Source organism: Miniopterus schreibersii (genome assembly GCF_964146895.1).
Source record: "Miniopterus schreibersii genome assembly, chromosome: 8".
NCBI classification, from domain to species: Eukaryota; Metazoa; Chordata; class Mammalia; order Chiroptera; family Miniopteridae; genus Miniopterus; species Miniopterus schreibersii.
The window spans coordinates 36,756,951-36,773,722 of record NC_138109.1 but is presented as its reverse complement, the minus strand read 5'-3'; the positions used below and the strand labels follow the sequence as shown (position 1 = coordinate 36,773,722).

The window sequence follows — 16,772 nt, the reverse complement described above, 5'->3', positions numbered from 1 at the left end:
CTCAAGCTTTTGTGTCCCCAACCCTCTCACATGATCATCTGTAGAAAACAGATGCTACCTGAAGGGAGCTCCCCCAACTTTCCACTTCTGAGTGCACGCTCCTCCCAGGTCTGCATCCGTCTTCCTCCTACTACAACAGAGTGGCCATATCGCCACTCCTTTCCAGAAGCCGCTCCCTCCTGCCTTCTCCAGAAACTTCCAACACCGATTCTCCCTTCCCTCTGGTGTCATCAACCCAGCGCTCACTACCGGAACCTTCTCACCAGCAACTCGGCCTCCTCAAGCAGATCTCCCCCATCTTCAAGCAACCAACAAGCAACGGGAAACTCCTTCCACTTTCAACTATTCTTCCTCCTCTAGCTACCAGCCCCACTTTTCTTTCTTTCCCTCCCAACCAGATTTCTCAAGAGTTGTCTAAACTTGCTGGCTCTGTATTCTCAGCTAGTATTCTGTCTGGCATCTGACTGTCTTGCCTTGAATCCTGACTACGCATCTGACATGTGGCTTCAATCCGCACCAGCCAGCTGTGTGACTTCGGGTGACGAACTTCTTTATGCCTCATTTACCCTCTTCTGTAAAAGAGGGCAAAGGGATAAGATTACTGCAGATCTCATAAGATTGGTGCAATGTGATCATCCATATTAAGCACATGGCACAGTGTCTGGCATCAGTAAATGCTTGGTAAATGTTAGTTGTACTAATTAGTTAATTCTCAACCCTATCTTCTGTCCTACTATTATAATTAAGCGGCTTTCACTAAAGTCCCTGTCACTTTGTCAAATGGATGGTTTTCGGTTCTTATCTCAGTTTCTCTCAGCATCCCTGGGGACTGTTCCCTCCCATTCTCAGCTCTCCTGTGTGAGGTCTTGTTATCTCCACTGCTCCTGAGCTTCCTTCGCAGGCACACCCTCCTCTGCCTGGCCTTTAAGTACTGCAATTCCTTTCCCCCAGACCCATTTTTCTTCTCCTCTAGGGTCCTCACACATAACTGCAGCTTCAAACACCATCTACACCTAGCCTTATCCCTCTTCACAGCACAGACCTGCTGCTGGCTCCACGTCATTTGGAAATCTCGAAGGCACAAACTCATGATGTCAACCCTCTTTTGTTTCAGTTCCCCTCTGAAGCATCTGTTTGTGTGTATTCTCTGACACTTATTTACTCATGCATTTGCCAACCATCTATTGAGTACCAGCTATGTTCCAGACTTTTTTCCACATGCTCTCTTGTCTTAGAAAATATTTAGGGGAGCTTATAACTAGGAGGCAAAGATAAAATAAGGTAAGTGGGATCAAAGATTAAATAAACATATAAACCAATGGCTTAAAAATCCACTATAGATGAGTCTCAAATTTGCTTCAAATCCTCAAGCAGCCATAGGGGTGAGGAATATCTTGCCAGTAACTCAATATGATGCCCATGAGAGAGAAAAATAAAATTATTCAGAAAAACTACGAGAAACTAAAACTAATGTGAGCATCAGATCAGATCAGATTTTCCCCTGAGGCCTGCACTGTGAGGTCTCTGTGTGAGGTCATGCTAATTACCAGGCATTACTCAGGTATTTCTCACTGTAGCAGGCAGGCAGAACTTAGGTCCTCAAGGGTTAAGTAACTTGCTTGATACTAGTCACATAGCTAGTAAGTGGCAGAACCAGGATTCCAATTCACGTCCGTATGGCTCCAAAACTCAATGTCTTTCCATTATCCCAAAGCGCATTTTAAAAATAAATAACCCCCACCCAGCAGCTCTGAAGCCACAGGTCTTGACATTAATGTCCACAACAGGACATCACACAAACTCAGTATCATAAAGATCCTTAGGCAGCTTCTGCACTTTGAATTTAAAGACAAATGCACAGTCCTTGGTAGAAGAGACTGGGGGGAGGGAAGCAGAACATGAAGTATTAATAAACAACGTAAAATCATTACCTGGTCCCTTAAGTAGCCTCTGAAGTAAAGGCAGTGGGGGAAAAAAATTGCAGAAGGCTTTTTCCCCTTCCTAATAGATTGTACATTTCAACAGCTAAAAGGGTATAAAAATTTAACGGAATTTTTAATGTCTTTCTAGGTTTTACAATACCACAAAGAGATCATCTTCATTTTCTCTGCCACGAGAACAGATGGGTGGCAGGGGTGGTGGGGCTGTGACTCACCACCTCCCAGTGTCCACAGAGGCTGTCTGAGAAGCAGGCAAACTTCTGGGATCAATAGGGTTCACGGCAATGCAGTATCTGCCAACAAACCTTGGGGAGGCCATTAGTCAACCGGTGACCTGCCAGCCTGACCACAGCAGCCTTCTGATGTGGATTCTCAGAAAGGTTAGCCCGTGCTGGGAAACTGAAAAGGTCATGGGCATCTCACCATCAAAACTCCACAGAGCTGGGGTGAAGGGCACTGCAGAGGGGCTAGGAATTCAGAGGTAGGGGCCACCTCGGAGGCCAAGGTCACCACTGCCATGACATGACCAAGAGAAGCTAAGCAGAAGAGGCAGCAGCTCTGACGGGACACAAACACAGAAACGCAACTGATGGAATGGCTGCCTTCCAAGAACACTGATTTAAATGACCTCTAAACAGATGACAATAATCGCATGAGGTCAGAGGTCCAACCAGATCTAGAAGCAAGTCCCAAGTTAAAAACTTTCAGCCCTAGCTGGTTTGGCTCAGCGGTTAGAGCTCTGGTCCTCCGACTGAAGTGTTCTGGGTTCGATTCCAGCGATCCCTGGCCCCGATGGGGGATCGTGCAGGAGGCAGCCAATGTCTCTCTCTCACATTGACGTTTCTCTCTCCCTCTCATTCTCTCGCTTTTTCCCCCTTCCACTCTCTAAAAAGCAATGGGAAAAATATCCTCAGGTGAGGATAAAAAATAAAAAAAACTTTCAGAAAAATGAAAAAAAAACCTAAAACTGAAATTTGAATTGCAATGTGATTAAAACACATGCAGCTTTGCAAGGTGCCATATTGTTCATTCATTCTTTTCCCAGAATTTCAGAGGAGCCCCGGCTGGGCAGAGGAAACAAAGCCTTAAAACATGGACAGTGTAGTTGAGGATACAAAAGCAGACAGACCCACAGACTGAAGGGTCTCGAGTTCAATTCCTGTCAAGGGCACATACCTCAGTTGCAGGCTTGATCCCCAGCCCTGGTTGGGGCACATTCAGGAGGCAATCAATCAATGTGTCTCTCTCACATCGATGTTTCTCTCTCTCCCTCCCTCTTTCTCTCTCTCTCCCCCACTCTCTTTTGGAAAAGCAATGGCAAAAGCAGACAGACAAGATTAAGCACCAAGTGCTACTGGAACTTGTACTATGCCTCAACATTTCAGACAGGCAGAGTGTTACTGAGAAAAGAGTTTCAAGAAAAGGTTAACACTTAAGGTTAGGTCAGCAGGACTTACTCATAGCAAACCTGGGCTAATTCTTAATGGCACTCTCTTTTCACAAGTATATGCTAAATAAATAAAACCACGATACCTTGTATCATTAGCATGAAAGACATAGGTCAATAGTTTTTAGGAACCAAACTTTTAGAAAGCTGGGATCATGGATGACCATTTCCTATCTCTGAGCATCAATTCAATTATATTCTCAGTGACTTCAAGATCACATCGGAAACTTATTTTCGTAGTTGTGGATGTCCAGCTGGGCCCAAATACATAAAATTGATTGAGATGATCAATATACTCTCTTAGGTTTTTCACTTTCACTCAAAAGCATTTGGTCTGATTGAAGCTAGTTTTCTGGGATAATGGTTTCATCATCTCTTCATATCATGTTCCTTCCAACTTTCTCAACTCCGGGCCATATGGCCTTCTTTCACCATGCTCCTTCCTGCCACAGTCCTTTCAAACGCTGTCCCCTCTGCCTGGAACACTGCTCTCACCCCTCTTCAGAGTTAATGCATATCAACCTAGTGGAATCATCACTTCCTCAAACATTTCCTAGTTTCCCTGACAAGGTCTTATCCCCTTATTTAGTCTTGAAGCCCCCTTTACCCATTCTTTGTAGCATTTATCTCAGTGGCAATCCTGTGATTGACTGATTAATGCTCTCTCCACCAGACTGAAAACTCTAGGAAGGCAGGAACCCAGTTGGCTTTGGTTCACCACTGCTCTCCAACAAGAAGCACAATGAATGAAAGTAAAGAAGGAAAATCCTAAGAGTTGAGTGTTTCCTATCTCTTTTTAATCAGTTATTAATATGATCATGTCTTTGCATATAATTAGCCCTACCCTCTCAGTTTTTCTTTCTTTGAATACAATTATCAGAAGTCTTTTTTGGTTGTTCATAAGATGATTTGGAATTAGGGCAGTCCGATGCTATCTCCATTTGTCACTATGATATCTTATACAGCATTCAATCTTCTTGTTGTTTAACGACTGTTTACTTGAGTCTTACTAGAAGTTAGACACATTCACTCCATCATCACACCGTCACAAGGGCCATGCAAGGTAGGTATTCCTATCGGTCTAATAGATAAAGAAATCAAGTCTCAGAGAGGTTTAATTACTTGCCCAAGGTTATACAGTCAATTAGTGCTCAATCTGGGATTTGATCCCAGGTCTTTCTGACTCAAAAGCTCATGACTTCTGGTTTCCTCAAATCTTAAACTTATCTTTCAAATTTGATGGGAAAAATAAATGTGATAGTGCACGAAAAGAAATACTCTTCTAAAGTCATGTAGCATTATAGGAACATTAGTCGCTGAGTTTCCTATGTACCAATGTATCCTGTGTTTTGTTTTTTCAATCCTCACCCGAGGACAAGCTTTTATTGATTTTAGAGAGAGAGGAAGGGAGAGGGAGAGGAAGAGAGAAATATTGATGTGAAAGAGAAACATGGATTGGTTGCCTCCCACACACACCTGACCGGGAATCGAACCCGAGAACTTTCAGTGTATGGGATGACGCTCCAATCAACTGAGCCATACTTGCCTTTTTTGCATGGGGGAAAAAGCTAAAGATTGTGTTATGGGACTAAAGAATTTAGGAAAACCTCTAATTCTGATCAAGGTAACCGCTAAAGGAAGCAAGACTAGAATGTGATTATGATTTAGAAGCAGAAATCTGATTACTTTGATTATATCCTGCTTGGAAAAAAGCTATGCGAACCCAAGAGTGGAGCTCAGAAAAAGGCATTCCCCAAAGTCAGAAGAAGCTAGTAATAATTACATGGATTTTTTCAAGGGGTATTGGCTTTGGCAGACATGACCTATCACCAGGAGAGGAATTGGAATTCAGGAAAATGGACAGTTATTAAAGTAGTAAGAAGTAACATTTTCTGAAGACTTAGTATGTGCTAGGAGCTTCACCTGCATTATCCCCTTTGATCCTCATAATATGCCTATTCATCCCCATAATATAACAATTAAGGCTCAAAAAAATCAAGTGCCACACCCAAGGATACACATGATAGGCTTCTATGGCTTGCAGGTGACAGAACCAGAACTGAACTCATGCTTGTCTGGTTCTGGTGACCAAACTCTCAACCCTTAGAATAGGCAATGGCTAATATGTTACTTAATTATTTTAGTTTATCTAAATCAGTTGTTTAAGAGCTTGATTGATATGTCCTAGATTCAACTATCCCTGGCTGCTTGGGTAAAGTCTAGTTCCTGCATTTGCAAGGTTGAAGACTGCCCTGGCCGGTATGGCTCAGTTGGTTGGGTGTTATCCTGTGCACCGAAAGGCTGCTGGTTCAATTCCCAGTCATGGCACATGCTCTGGTTGCAGATTCATTCCCTGGTTAGAGTCATGCATGAGGCAGCCGACCAATGTTTCTACTCTCACATTGATGTTTCTTTCTCCCTCTCCCTTCTTCTCTCTAAAACATATATATATATTTTAAAGGTCGAAGACTGGACAATGGGTTGGGTGAATTCACCTGCGTAAGTCTTTGCCTTGGTGACACTGATCTGTTGCTCATAATCCTTTACAAACAACCATTTCTAAATTGACTAAATGACCAAAGTTTGCTGAAAGATGTCAAACAGGGAAGGTGGCATAGAGTAGTGGAACAGCCATAAGACTGGGGGTCAGAAGATCTGGTTTCTGGTCTCAGCTGTGTCATGGTAATGCTGTAAGACCAAGAAAATTCACCCTACCTCCTTGAGTCTTGGCTCTTCACCTATAAAATGATGGCCTTAGAGCAAAATCTCCATGATCCCTTTCAGCTCTGGTATTCACTGACTATCTAGCACTAGGAAGAGACTGACCTCACCCTTTGGGGGCTTCCAAATACCTTCTAGATGCCATACTGAAAGGAGGAGCAGTTACATGAAACTTTATATACAGCAAAACCTCTGAGAGCCATTGCCTTACAACATGATGTGCTCATCACTGCCTTCTTGCCCTTCTGGCTCTGCAGGGCTATTCCTGGAAGGGCCAATAGCTGAAACAATCCTTCTGGGAATCTAAGGGTAAGAAGGGGGGAGCACAGTCACTTCTTTCGGGCCCAACAGGCAGGCTACAGAGTGCTAAGGGAGTGAAGACTGTCGTCCTCCAGGTGCCAAGGTACACTTAGAAATGATAACAGCTAACATGTCTACAGGCTTCATAAACCACACTGTCCTATGATATCTCATATCTCATTTCAGTTTTACAACAAACCTTATGGAAGGGAGGATCAGTAAAGGATACTATATGTGATTAAAGGAAAGATATGGGCGTGGGACATGGACACACACACACTCACCTCTTCACAGGAGCTACAAAACTCCTAAAACTGCCCTCGATTTTATTTATAGCATTGGCAGTAGTAGTAATTGGAACTATCTCTTGAGGGCAATGGAGCCAATCCTGTTATGCTGAGTATCTTACCAGTGGCCCCATCTTCAAGGGAGACAGAAGTCCCATTAGAAATTAAACCCAGTCCCCTTCCTCTCCTGCCCCAGGCCCACTACGCTCCAGCCACGCCCAGCAATTCAGAAACTTCACTCTCTTCCGTGCCTCCATGTCTCCCTGTGCTGCTTTTCCTATCTCGGAGGTCACTTTCCTCTCTTTGGTAAACTACCACTCATAAATTTCTGGCACATCTCAAGTGCCATCTCACGAGAAGACTTCCTTGATATCACCTCTAGCTGTAGTGACTTCCTGCTCTGCTGCCCACAGTATTTTGGACATCGCTAGACTTATTAAAAAACACTCAGATTATTAATTTATTCATTTATCCCCACCCTCTGCTGCACAGATATGAGGTTCCCAAGGGGAATGAGTGTGGTGAATTCATTTTTGTATCTCAAGTACTTAGCCCAGCACCTGGCACTCAGTAGTGTGGTGGATGGAAGGATGCATGATTGGATGGATCACTAACTGACATGAAGACCTCTGGGTCATTCTCCATCAGGCAAAAGTTTTATTTTAAAGGGTAAAATAAGACAGGTCAATACCTAGAGAACAAGAGAACATGAACTTGCCTCAAGTACAGAAAAGACCTTGTTTTATCATTGAACAGGGATGGGAAAGGTGATAAGAGGAGATGGGATAAGACCAAAGGCTCAGGACATGGAAAGACAGTGGCGTGACAGGCCCCACGGAGCCTAGTAAATGTGAATCATCTGTGGCCAAAGACGTCCGGATATAAATTGCTAAAAACAGCTCCTATAGCTTGTGATACCAACGTGCAGCAGCAGTTCAACAAAGCTCTACATGAAAAACAAGTCTTGATTTCTAAGAAATAAATGCACGAATCCTTATGAACATGCTCAGTTCTACTGGGCAAATTCAGAACAGTGGGTATTAATAGCTTAAGAGGGATTTTATAATACCTACAAGTATAAATGACATCGCTGGATTCTGGCTCCCAACACTGGTCATGCCGAATGCTGCTGGTGAAATGCCATACTGAAAGGAGGAGCAGTTACATGAAACTTTATATACAGCAAAACCTCTGAAAGCCATTGCCTTAGACATGTTTCTACAAGGGGGTTTCCTCTTCTCTCTTCCAGGAGGGAGCAGCACTACCATACACGGCTGCCTCCTGCTTCCGTAATCTTACCTGTTCCATCCACCAGAAAAGGAATCGCTTAGCTGATCCCTGAGACTTGAAAAGAAATCCAACATCCATGGGGCCACATTAACCAGGAAGTAGAGCAAAAGCACAGGCTGGCCATGCGCCTCTCTTCTTAAACGACGTACACACAGGCCAGCAGGCTCTCTGAGCTCCTGAATGAAGCAGATCAAGTGCTGAAGTGGGCCCAGCCAGGCCTCTGGTCTCTTTGTCCCAGCTCCTTGGCCAACGAGCACACTGAGTCAGTGTCACGCAGGTCCCAAGATCTAGCCAGGTTCTAGAGGGAAGTAGGATTCCCCATGCCCTTGAATTCAGTCTAAGCAAAGCCAATGCTGCACTTTGCTTCAGATGGTGGCTCTGTGAATTGTTCTCAACTGGTTAGACTTCAGAGAAAAATAACTGAGTACACATGCATTTCTGTCCTCAACACATACTTCACCTACAGTTTTAAGCCCACAGGACAAAAATCCGTAAAATGCAGCTTCAGTTAATTACAGGGTTTATTTTACTCTATGGAAAAGTGATAATCCCAATCTTTTTAAAATAAGTTTTTGGTTTTTTCCTGTGGAAAGAGTCTATAATACCCCCTGCCATGGAAAAGTCTCTGGGATCTGCTATAGGAATGAGGCTGGGCTGCAGATATTATTCAGATTGGAGGATGTCTTCCATGGGAGTCCCTTCTTAAGTGCCAAATATGTTATCGAAAGAAAAGACTGAATACACTGAATTTACAAAATGAAATCACTGTCTATAACCCAGTAGTATCATTTCATCAGTACCTACTATGTGCCAGGTGACTGTGCCCATATTGTCTGATGCCTAAAATACAGTCTCACAGAGGGAGAGAAAACCTGTTCCAAAAGTGCAGCCGCCCTCCCCTCACATAGGCATCATCTTCATTTCTGCCTCTCTCTCAACAGTTACAAACTCTTTCTACTTGGGCTTTCAGTTTCTTCTTTGCCTGGCTTCCCTGACCCCAAATAATGAATGATCTATAAACTAACACACTGAACCCCTTTCTATAACAAAGCTCTTCCTGAAATGCAAACAATCACTCTATAATTCAGGCGTGTTGCACACATGAGTTTTCACAGAGAGGCCTACCCCAGTGAAACACTGAAGCACTTTTCCCAGGCAGTAAGAAGGCAACTGGGGCCTGCTGACAGCGAGCCTGGATAATCGATTAGAACAGGTGGGATGGTGCTTATCTTCCTAAGGGTCCTTTCTCCCCGCTGATCTCTTCCTTCCTGTTTGCTTTTGATAGATGTTTAGGATTAGGTAGGTAACCTGGGAATGAGTCACATGGAATTGAAGGTCAAAATTTATTGACACAGATCATTTTATTGGACTATGGATATATAATCCACTACAACACACTGGGTTTATGTTTTCTTCATTAATTCTGAACATTAAATCAACTTGGATAGTTTCAATTGTAAAGAAATTTCTACTACATTATTGTGACTCAAAAATAATGCTTTTTCCATATTTTTATAATGTTCCCAAACCACACCATCCAAATACCTCTCTGAAGGAAGGCATTAGGTAGTAACATTTTAGTTTTGAAAACTTACATGTAGTTACTTAAAACAATGAAAAGTTCTTCCCCTGTCCTTGAAATGCACCATATAAATATTGCATCTGATCCTTAACTTACACTTCATAAATAATTTATTTCAAAAATATCCCTCCATAAGGCCGTCAGTTGCTGAGGTGTTCAGTTTTCGGGGAAAGCAGTTATTTACTGCATGAGTCTAGGAAGGCTGGTAAAGACTTGGCTAAAAGCTCCACATGGAGCGAATTATGGTAATTGTATTAATGCTCAAGTCCGTGATGCTCTGCTCAAATCTGCTAAAAGGTTTTGCACTCTATTGCCCACATCTTGACCGGCAATGAGTCCACTGAAAATGTTTAACACTTCATAGGGAGGCTTCTGAGATTCATTTTTCATAGTTTCAAGAATTGCTAAAGAATGTCTGCAGGTAGCTTCCAGGGGAGTTTCTGAAACTTAGAGTTAACATCCTCCTTAGCATCTTCCACTTTTGGTTCAGACTGAAACTCCAAGTTCAAGTCACCAGTATTGAAAATGAAAGGAAACATTACAATTAATTTTGATGAATGGGTAAGTTTTAATTCATGTATGGCAATATTCTGGCTAATGATATGTCTCCTTAGGACATCCATTAAAAATCCATTAACTTAACAGGCAAAATCTAATAAAGTTACTCTGGAAATTTTCTGCTAGATTAACATTATGAACTTTTAATGAATATTTCCTGTATGTATGTCTCTATTAGCAGAGCTAATATACTAATCAAACTCAAAAGCTTCTGCAGAGCAAAGGAAGCCATCAACTAAATTAAAAGGCAACCAATGGATAAAAGAAAATATTTGCATAGCATATATCCAATAAGGAGTTAAGACCCAAAATATATAAAGAACTCACACAACTCAATAACAAAAAAATGAAATAAAAAAAACCTTATTAAAAATGGGCAAAGGATCTGAATAGACATTTTTCCAAAGAAAACATACAGATGGCCAACAGGCACATGAAAAGATGCTCAACATTACTAATCTTCAGGAAAATGTAAATCAAAACCATGATGAGATATCACCTCATACCTGTTAGAATAGCTATTATCAAAAAGACAAGAAATAACAATTGTTGGTGAAGATGTGAAGAAAAAAAAACCTTTGTGCACTGTTGAGGGGAGGGTAAATTGGGGCATCCGCTACGGAAAAAGGTATGGAGGGGCGAAATAGGTGAAGGGGGTGGGGAGGCACAGACATCTGGTGTGACATTAATAGGTCATGGAGATGTTGTATGCAAACTGTGGACTAGTATAATCAATGGTATTGTATGCATACTTGAAGGTTGCCAGGGTAGTGAATATTAAAAATTCTTATCGCAAGGAAAAAAATTAATTTGCAACTTTTTTTGGTGACTGGTCTTTTTTTGGTGACTAGACTTATTGCAGTGATCATTCCGCAATGTATACAGACATCAAATCATTACTTTGTACATTTGAAACTAATATAAAGTTGTATGTCAATTGTAGCTCAATAAAAAAATTTTCATAATGTAAAAATTAAAATAAACATGAATCTTATGTGAGGGGAGTGAAAGCATCAAAAATTTAACATACAGTTAAGTTCTTACATTGTCCATAGAGACTTGGAAATTGAGACTTTAAGCAAAATGATATATAACAAAACCAATTTTACCATGGGTTAACTCATATAAACAAGAGTTAAGTTCCTATGGCATATTTCTGGTCACAAAAACATCACCTAACTTCTAAATAAAGACTTAAAACACTTCTAATATTAAATGCTAAAACAAATGTGAGCTATCTATACATTTAAGAAAGATTAACAGAGACAAGTAAGATGATTATTTTCTAACCCGATTATTCCAGTTCAGGGTCACAGGTGACCAGAGCCCATCCCAGCAGCTCAGGGCACAAGGTGGGAGCCAGTGCTGGGCAGGACACTGTTCCATCACAGGGTCCCCGCCATCACTCACTCACACTGGGACAACTTAGACACACCAACAGGCATCACGTGCACATCTTCAGGAGGTGGGAGGAAACCAGAGTACCATGTACACCTGGGGAAAACATGCAAACTCCACAGAGGCAGTGGTGCCAGTGGGGATAGATTTTTATTTCTCATTAATATTATAGTGAAATGACATTATTTGAGGACCTGCTATGACCAGAAAATCAGAGTTGAAGTTGGTCCCAAGTCACCAAAGATACTACTAAAAACAGTAAACATCATTAAAGCTTTAAAAGCCAAAAGCACTGACATCCCAGTACCAGCCATCTCAGTCATTAATTTATCTACTTACTAATCAAATAGTAGTAGTTTTTGGTTTTTGTTTTTAAAATATATGTTCATTGACTTCAGAAAGAGGAAGGGAGAGGAAGAGAGAGATAGAAACATCAATGATGAGACAGAGCCACTGATCGGCTGCCTCCTGCACACCCCTAATGGAGATCAAGCCTTCAACCCGGGCATGTGCCCTGACTGGGAATCGAACCACGATCTCCTAGATCCTAGGTCGATGCTCAACCGCTGAGCCACGCCCAGCCAAGCAATCAAATAGTTTTGCTGGTAAAATGTGTCATGCCTTATGCCAGGACCAGGAATGCAAAGGCAAATAAATGAAAATCCAGATGTCAAGAAGCTCACAGTCCAGTGTAGAATCAAGACATATAAATTGGTCATCAATGTGTAATTAACATTGAAATTTGTGTTCCAGTAAAATATCAGCTCCTCCTAGGCCCTCCCACTGGGAAGGTTTCAATCCTGAGGTCATTTATTGGCTCTGCATGTGGTTAGAGAAAGTTACTAGATTCTCTCTCTGACTCTCATCTGAGAACAAGGTAACAATATGTACTTTTGTCACTGGTTGTGAGAACTACCTACAACAAGGTAAGTGAAAGCACACAGAAAATGCTTGAAATATAGAAGGAGAAGGAGGGTTACTATTTATTTGCTACCAGCAACAGGCACACAATCAGTATTTTTTGGAAGTCAGGAGAGCAAAATGCTTAGAGTAGGATTTGGAATCACCCAAACACAGCTCTGAATTCTGTTTCTACCGCTTGCAAACTGCGATCATCCGTTAGGCACGTTTCTATTTTCTAAACCTTAGTTTTCAGCAGTTGGACATGAAAAATAAAAATAACTCCATTACATAGTTTTGAAAATTTAAAAACATAATGGTTGTAATGTAATAGTACCATGTCTGAGAAGTGGTAAATGATTAGTTTTAATGGCTACCACGTATTGTATCTTTCACAGGAATGGCTATAGAAACATTACGAGACTTGCCAAAGATCACACAGCGCTAGGACTACAACTGCCCTAGCTCCAGTTCAGTGTTGCAGATCCAACTGGCCTGTACCCCTAATTACAGGACAAGAGCTTCTCCATTGACCCTTAGTCCTTACAGTTCTTCATCAAGGCAGGAAGCTCATGGGGAGCCTCCAAAACACCAGATTGGGGACTGAGGACTTAGTGGCCATGCCTTAGCTCTAATGGCCAGCGCACGGGTACCCTGGTACTATCAGCTGCACTGTATTCCCCAAATTCTTACGTTCAAGCCCTCATGTGCAATGTAACTGTATTTGCACTTGTTCCCATCCAGCCCAGGTTGGCTTTGGGTGTTAAATATCGAACTGCTGCCTAACCCCCTGGAGGCCAACCATATAGCTGCATCAGTTCCCTTAGTCTCAGATATTCCAAGGGGCGCAGTCTGCTTTAGTTGAAAAGTGTGGAGTCAGAGACTCAGTTCTTATACTGAGTCTACAACTTGATAGTAGACAAGGTACTGAATCTCAGTTTTCCCAAATGTAAAAGAGGAATAGCTATACACATAGGTTTGTGAGGGCCAACCAAGATGACGTATAAAATGAATCACCTGCTGAAGGACTTGGAGAGTGGATGCTGACTAATGACTGTGGCTTTGTGTCTTCTTCTCTGCCCCGCCGCCCAAGCTCCTCCCCACTTCTCCCCCAGCTCAGGTCCTGAGATGGTTTCAAGTGAGCCACAGAGTTTCAGAAAGGGCTCTTTCTGCAGACTACCTGGCTTTCTCCTTTCCCCCAGATTTAGTTATTAGTAGTTGAACAGACCATAGAAACCAAGCTCTGTTGTCTAAAACACTGCAAAATAGAAGCTACTTTGATCTTTCATGTCTCTGTCCTCATATTCTTGAACTTTAAGAGTTGTCATGAGGACTCCCCCATAGAAAGGTTGAACTAAAATAACCTACTATGCAATTCAGTTATCAAGGGTGGCTCTATGTTGTAGCAGATACTACTACTAGCTTATAACCAATATTTAAAGCAAGACTCTCAAGTTTTAGCTGGTCCCATGAATGGATGCATGGCTGCCCAGCCAATGACTACATTTCCCAGCCACCCTTGCAGCCTAGTGGGGCCTTAAGAACAAGTGCTGATCAATGGGATGTGATCAGAAGTGACATGGCCCATTCCCACATATGTTCCCTCCAAAAGAACATGGATGGATTCCTCTGGTCCTTTTCATTCTTGCCCCTCATGGGCTGGGAGCTGATGAGAACTGAAGCAGCTATCTTGGACCTAAAGTCGGAGGCTGCATTGTAAGAATAGCAGAGCTGCCCTGATAGTCACATATTTCTATTGCATCACATACAAAGGAAATAACCTATCTTGTTTAATCCACTGTATTTTTAAGTTTTATTTTTACAACATCCTAGCCAAAACACTAAACAACACAGAAGTATTTCTATTTAATCAGGTATAACTGCTTACCTGATGATAGCTTACTGGAATTGCAAACAGTAACTACAGGAAATAAACACCTTTCTGTGAAATGAGCATGCAAATCTTAAACTTTAAAATGCCAGCTATGTTATATAAACCTAGTATCTGAATTCTTTTCACCAGGTAAACCCCTACTAGTCACACAACACCTTTACTATCCAGTCAGTGCCACAAAAAACTGGAAGTCTGAAACCCTACAGCCTTAGTCAGAAACCGCCGGCTTGTTCTAGCTTCTGCTTTGTTCCCGATTCTTCTCATTTTTATTTCTTCAATTATTTTTGTCTGTTTGTGACCTTGGCTGATTCCGTGAACCTAACTCACAAAACACTTTACTTGTAATGACTGGAAATAATCCACACACTTCCCTAGCTGCTCTATGCAAATATCTCTGTAAGTCTAGTCCAACGTCTAAGATTCTATATTTCAATGCAGAGTCTCATAGCCTGTATCTCCACTCAGCTCCTGTAAGCCCCACCACAGGACCTACTAGTTACGGCCTACCCATCGTAACTTGCTCATTTCTCTCATTAAAACAGGGTTATGTCCCTATATTTTAATTCATTTTTAAAAAGCCACCAATATCCTCATATATACATACACATAACCACACTTCAGATTTTTGATTTTTTTTTTTACCTATTTTGCTGTAATTATCTGCAACAAAGTCTTCCAAACCAATCATCTTCCAGAAACTGTCGTCCCAGCCTTTCTCTGCCGAGTATGTCCATTTGCACACCAGGGAGCAGAGAGACCTAAGAAAATGGGAGAGAGGTAGAACCAATAATATGAGCTAGGCTTCCTTTATGTTTGGCCAAATACCTCCCCAGATAGCTGTAGTAGTATTAAAGAAGTAGAATAAACCCAGCTAGGTAACTAAACATCCCTATTTAGATCAAAAGTCCCCAGATACCTGTTAAGGATTGAGTAGCCTCTTTCACTTTCATGGAAGTCTCCACTCTTTATTTAGATCTTGAGTGAACAGTATATATAAATATCTGTATGTTTTTTTATATTTACATGATATTTGTGAGATAATTAGAAATTACAATGCTGAGAGGTATTTGATGATATTAAGCATCATTATTAAATTTTAGGTTAAGATATTGGTAATTGTGGCTGTATTTCAAAAGTGGCTCCGTATAGAGATACAGACTAAACTACCTTCAGGAGAAAGTCCAGTCCTACCATATGTATAAAATGATAGAGTATCTGGGATTTGCTTCAAAATCATAAGAGAAGGGAGTGAATGGTGTTATGGATGGGGCAGAATTGGCCATGAGTTGGTGGTTATGGGGCTGAGTAATAAGTAAATGGTATTGGTTATACTACTCTGTTTTGTACATGTTCAAAATTCTCTATAATAAAAAAGTTTTTAAAAAAGTGCCTGGTACAGTGTACAGATGATGTGGTGGTGTAGCACTGTGCACCTGAAACCTGTATAATTTTGTTAACCAGTGTCACCCCAATAAATTCAATAAAAAGGGAAAAAAACGCCTGGTATATACAATGGTCACTCCAGTCTAAAGCAATATTTAATACTAGAAAGACTTGAATGCTAGGAGGCATTTTCTCATCCAGCTTCATTTCTCATTCATTCACCTTCAGTACGCTACACTCTAGCAATAAAATATCATTTACAGTTCTCTGAAAACAATCATGTTCTTGCACATTTCTGTGCCTTTGCCCTACTCTCACTTGGAAAATTCTTCCCAGCTTCTTCACCCCAGTAACACAAACACTTCCTTTAGCCTGGGCTGAGTCCCCAGTTCTGGGTGGGTACACCTCCTCTGAGCTCCCAGAGTTTGCAGCTATCCTCTATCACAGCTCTTATCATGCTGTGTAATTAACTGCTTCTTTACTTATCTTCCCTATAGTCCTATTGACTTCCAATCTGTTCTCCACATTGTGTTCAAACTTGATAAGATAAAATCAGATGCTATCAATCCCTGATTACAACCCTTTGATTGTCCCTTACTACCTTCAAGAGAAAGTCCAGTTCTCTGCAGGACTTAAAAAACCCTTCATGATATAACCATGATGACCTCCAGTTTCCTCTTGCCATTCCCACCCTTGCTGGCTCCATTCTGCACTCCTGAGCTAAAGTTTCCCATAATGGGCCTTGATTTCTGACTTCCCTGTGCACAGAGTTTTTTGCTCCTTTTGGCCCACAGTGTTCTTCTTGCTGTGTATCTAACTCCTAGTTAGAATTCATGACTCAGCTCATATTGTCCCTTTTCCTGAAGCCTCAGTGGAAGGCAAGCTGAGTCCAAAGCCTCTTCTCGAGTTCCAATCAGGACATATCCTTATCTTAACACTTACCATAATAACTGCCTTTACCTACACCCTTCATCTCTCTCACTAAACCAGCAACTACTTCAGAGCAAAATCAGCCCTAATCATCTCTGTATCACCAGTATCTAGCCCACATTCAGCCATGTGTCAAGCCACC

At 41.6% G+C, this 16,772-nt stretch overlaps 1 protein-coding gene across 12 annotated transcripts in view; it reads right to left on the bottom strand.

Annotated features, from left to right (window-relative positions):
• FGGY (FGGY carbohydrate kinase domain containing) overlaps positions 1-16,772 on the bottom strand; it is a 354,457-nt gene that overhangs the window by 209,091 nt on the left and 128,594 nt on the right. For all 12 annotated transcript variants that reach the window (XR_013999411.1, XR_013999412.1, XR_013999413.1 and 9 more), the window contains one exon: positions 14,960-15,075. Coding sequence is in view for 9 of the 12 variants with exons in the window: in XM_081145346.1 (XP_081001472.1) it covers positions 14,960-15,075 (116 nt within the window). In the remaining 3 variants the exon portion in view is untranslated. The remainder of the gene's footprint in view (positions 1-14,959; positions 15,076-16,772) is intronic.